General features: G+C 30.2%; 1 protein-coding gene across 1 annotated transcript; it reads right to left on the bottom strand.

Annotated features, from left to right (window-relative positions):
• Positions 1-290: 290 nt before the first annotated feature.
• Positions 291-1,240, bottom strand: LOC108556980 (cyclin-dependent kinase 1-like). The gene is made up of 2 exons (XM_017913342.1): positions 1,073-1,240; positions 291-1,013 (listed from the first exon to the last, which is right to left on the bottom strand). Exons 1-2 carry the CDS (start codon positions 1,238-1,240, stop codon positions 291-293), a joined length of 891 nt encoding a protein of 296 aa, XP_017768831.1.
• Positions 1,241-3,789: the final 2,549 nt, after the last annotated feature.

Below are 3,789 nucleotides of genomic sequence, written 5' to 3'. Positions count from 1 at the left end.
CTTGTTAAGTTTGTAGAGACTCTCACAAACTCGTAACATTTGATACGGGCAAAACAAAACGAAAATAAATTTCATTAAAAAATAATTATATGTTTATTACTAAATACAATATAACAGAAAAAGAGAATACAGTATATAAAAATCATAAGAAAATATAAAAGTAAAAATCCGTTGTGAGTTCTTCTCCGGCGTATTTCATTTTGCATTCGTAGACAATGAATTTCAACACACATTTAACACATCACCTCTATGTACACTAATCAATCGTTCTCTCATTTGTGTCTTGTAGCTTAGTTCTTATTGAAACACCACTGCACTGGTAAAACCTTCTCCACGTTCTTAAGGTAATCCATCCTGAGGCATTCCATTGCACTCTTCCTCATAAGCGGCTTCAAAACTATGATGTTCTCTAGGAATTTTAGTTGTTCCTGACTATGACAGTCTACATGAGCGCCAACACCTTTAGCCTTCTTAAATAATTCGAATTCGCCTGCTTCGAAATTGATATGATTGTAGCATCCCAGCATGGGATCACCTTCGTCGGGATTTCCTAGCACCTTGCATATCTTGGTGATCTGTTCGATTTCTGAGTATCCTTTAAACATGACTTCGTAGTTTATAATCTCGGCCATCACGCATCCTGCACCCCACATATCTATTTTCGGTCCATACATGGACGAACCAAAGAGGACTTCCGGAGCTCTGTACCAGAGGGACATGACTCTCTGCGTGTAATTCTTCATCGGCATCGAATATTTACGACACAGACCAAAATCTGCCAACTTGAGATTGCCCTCATTATCTACTAGTATGTTCTCCGGTTTCACATCTCTATGCATTACTCGGTTGGTATGAACGAAGGCCAACGCTTCCATCAACTGCTTGGTGTAGCTCCTCACCAACATTTCTTCTGGTTTGCAGTTTACCCTAGCTAAGTACAATTTCAAATCTATTCCAAAGTATTCGAATACCAAGAAAAACGATTTGTTTCCGGCGCAGAGGACATCCTTAAGCTGTATGACGTTATGATGTCTGAGGTCTTTCAGAGCTTGATCTCTCTCATCGTCGTCACCCTTATACCACTATTGTTCTCTCCAAAACCTTTGATCTGCTTGATGGCAACGATCTCCCCGGTCACGTCGTTTTGCGCCTTATGCACTACACCGTAGGACCCCTCACCAAGGACCTCCAGCTTCTTCAACTTGTTCAACTTCGCCCTCGCGGCAAGAAAAGACTCCATGGTGAACATTGTAAAATCTAGGAGTAGTGACCAACAGTTACAACAAACTAAAGTCGAATGACGAAAACTATTGAAGTTCAGATGTACTTATCCTCTAAGTTGACCAACCAAAGGGCATGAATATCAACAAAAAAAATATGTTTTAAAGTTGGTAGTAAATTCTTCGAAAACATTATGAATCTGGTTTATGGCGAACGAACGTTGCAATTTTATTACCCCACCCTTATTTATTGCAATAGAAAATGCAGGTAGAAAGAATAATGGAAATGAAAAACAGCATCCGTGTAATAATTAAGATTTCTAAAATTGCCAAAGATTACATAATGACTCCGCTAATCTATATCTTCATAGTGAATATCACCCTGTATATCACTGTTGAAAGCAATTTCATTCATTAGAAAGAAAATAACTTATATTCAATAAAAAGTAAATATATAATAATCAAATTGAAACATATTGTGTATTTATTTCAGCGCAAAAATAGCGCTAAAATTGTGTTAACAAGGTTAAAGCGAATAAATTATAAGTTAAGTAACGAAACAAAAAATTACGTTGATTTTGTACAGTTTCTCTAGCATTGAATTATTTAATTAATAAATAATTTAAGAAAAAAGACTACTTTCTTTGCTGCATATTTATTTGTTTCTTTTCATATCATTCGGAAAAGTCGGAGGGCATATTTTTTTTGTTAAATCCAAAAATTTTGGAATGTTTCAACTCGTTAAGCGTAAGCACTTGTTTTTAGAAATTGAAAAGAAGTTGTTTTTTTTGTTATTGTTTTTAATAAATTTCTTGTTTTTAGTCAACTTAACAATCATAACAATATTATAATGATCTGTATATTATTACATATGCTGAAAAATAAATAGAATACAATTTATAATTTTCATTAAATATATTTAATTTTATTGTAATTTTTACAAATTTTCATCGTTTTCGTACACTAATTACGCTCCCAAAGTGATATAATTACCAAAGGAGAAGCAAAAAAGTTTGCAACCAGATTTCATCTCTATAGTTTTCTGGTTTATGGCGAACGAACGTTGCAATTTTATTACCTTACCCGTATTTATTGCAATTGAAAATGCAGGTAGAAAGAATAATGGAAATGAAAAACAGCATCCGTGTAATAATTAAGATTTTTAACATTGCCATAGCTTACATAATGATTCCGCTAATGTATATCTTCATAGTGAATATCACCCTGTATATCACTGTTGAAATTTCAATTTAATTCATTAGAAAGAAATTAACTTATATTCAATATAAATTAAATATATAATAATTAAATTGAAACATATTGTGTATTTATTTCAGCGCATAAAATTATGTTAACGCTTTGAAAGACGAATAAATTATAAGTTAAGTAATGAAACAAAAAATTACGTTGATTTTGTACAGTTTCTTTAGCATTGAATTATTTACTTAATAAATAATTTAAGAAAGACTACTTTCTTTGCTGCATATCTATTTATTTCTTTTCATATCTCTCCGAAAAGTCATTATTTTTTACTTTTAGGAGGACAAATTTTTTTGTTAAATCCAGAAATTTTGGAACGTTTCAACTCGTTAAGCGTGAGCACTTCTTTTTAGAAATTGAAAGGAAGTTGTTTTTTTGTTATTGTTTTTAATAAATTTCTTGTTTTTAGTCAAGTTAACAATCTTTACAATATTATAGTGATCTGTATATTATTACATATGCTGAAAAGTAAATAGTATAAGGGCGGATTGACCTAGGTCGTTAGCCTTTTGGTCAGCCTATTAATATTTTTTATTTTATTTTATGTTAGAATTAATTTATTTATAGAATGTACTTTTTTCTTTTGTATTGACGTCTGGCCAATACATTATTATTTAAATAATATACAATTTATAATTTTCATTAAATATATTTAATTTTATTGTATTTATTGTAATTTTTACAAATTTTCATCGTGTGCTTTTAATTTCGCTGAGATCAATTAGCGGTCGTACACTAATTACGCTCCCAAAGTGATATAATTACTAAAGGAGAAGCAAAAAAGTTTGCAACCAGATCTCATCTCTATAGTTTTGAAAAAGAGGTGTTTTTTTTAGTTTATACTAATTATTTGACAAAAAAAAATAGTTTTATTAGAACTTTTAATCTCCGATCAGAGAACTTCATTACAGAATTATTACATTTTATTGTTTTTAATAAATTTCTTGTTTTTTATTCAATTTAAAAATCTTAACAATATTATAATGATCTGTATATTATTACATAAGCTGAAAAATAAATAGAATAAAATTTATAATTTTCATTAAATATATTTAATTTTATTGTATTTATTGCAATTTTTACAAATTTTCATCGTGTGCTTTCAATTTCGCTGAGATCAATTAGCGGTCGTACACTAATTACGCTCCCAAAGTGATATTATTACTAAAGGAGAAGCAAAAAAGTTTACAACCAGATCTCATCTCTATAGTTTTGAAAAAGGGGTGTTTTTTTTAGTTTATACTAATTATTTGACAAAAAAAATAATTTTATTAGAACTTTTAATCTCCAATCAGAGAACATCAATACA

The sequence above is a fragment of the Nicrophorus vespilloides genome, unplaced genomic scaffold, assembly GCF_001412225.1.
Source record: "Nicrophorus vespilloides isolate i.1.1-1 unplaced genomic scaffold, Nicve_v1.0, whole genome shotgun sequence".
Classification (NCBI taxonomy): Eukaryota; Metazoa; Arthropoda; class Insecta; order Coleoptera; family Silphidae; genus Nicrophorus; species Nicrophorus vespilloides.
Note: the sequence above shows the minus strand (reverse complement) of the source record. Positions and strands in the feature narration are given on the sequence as shown.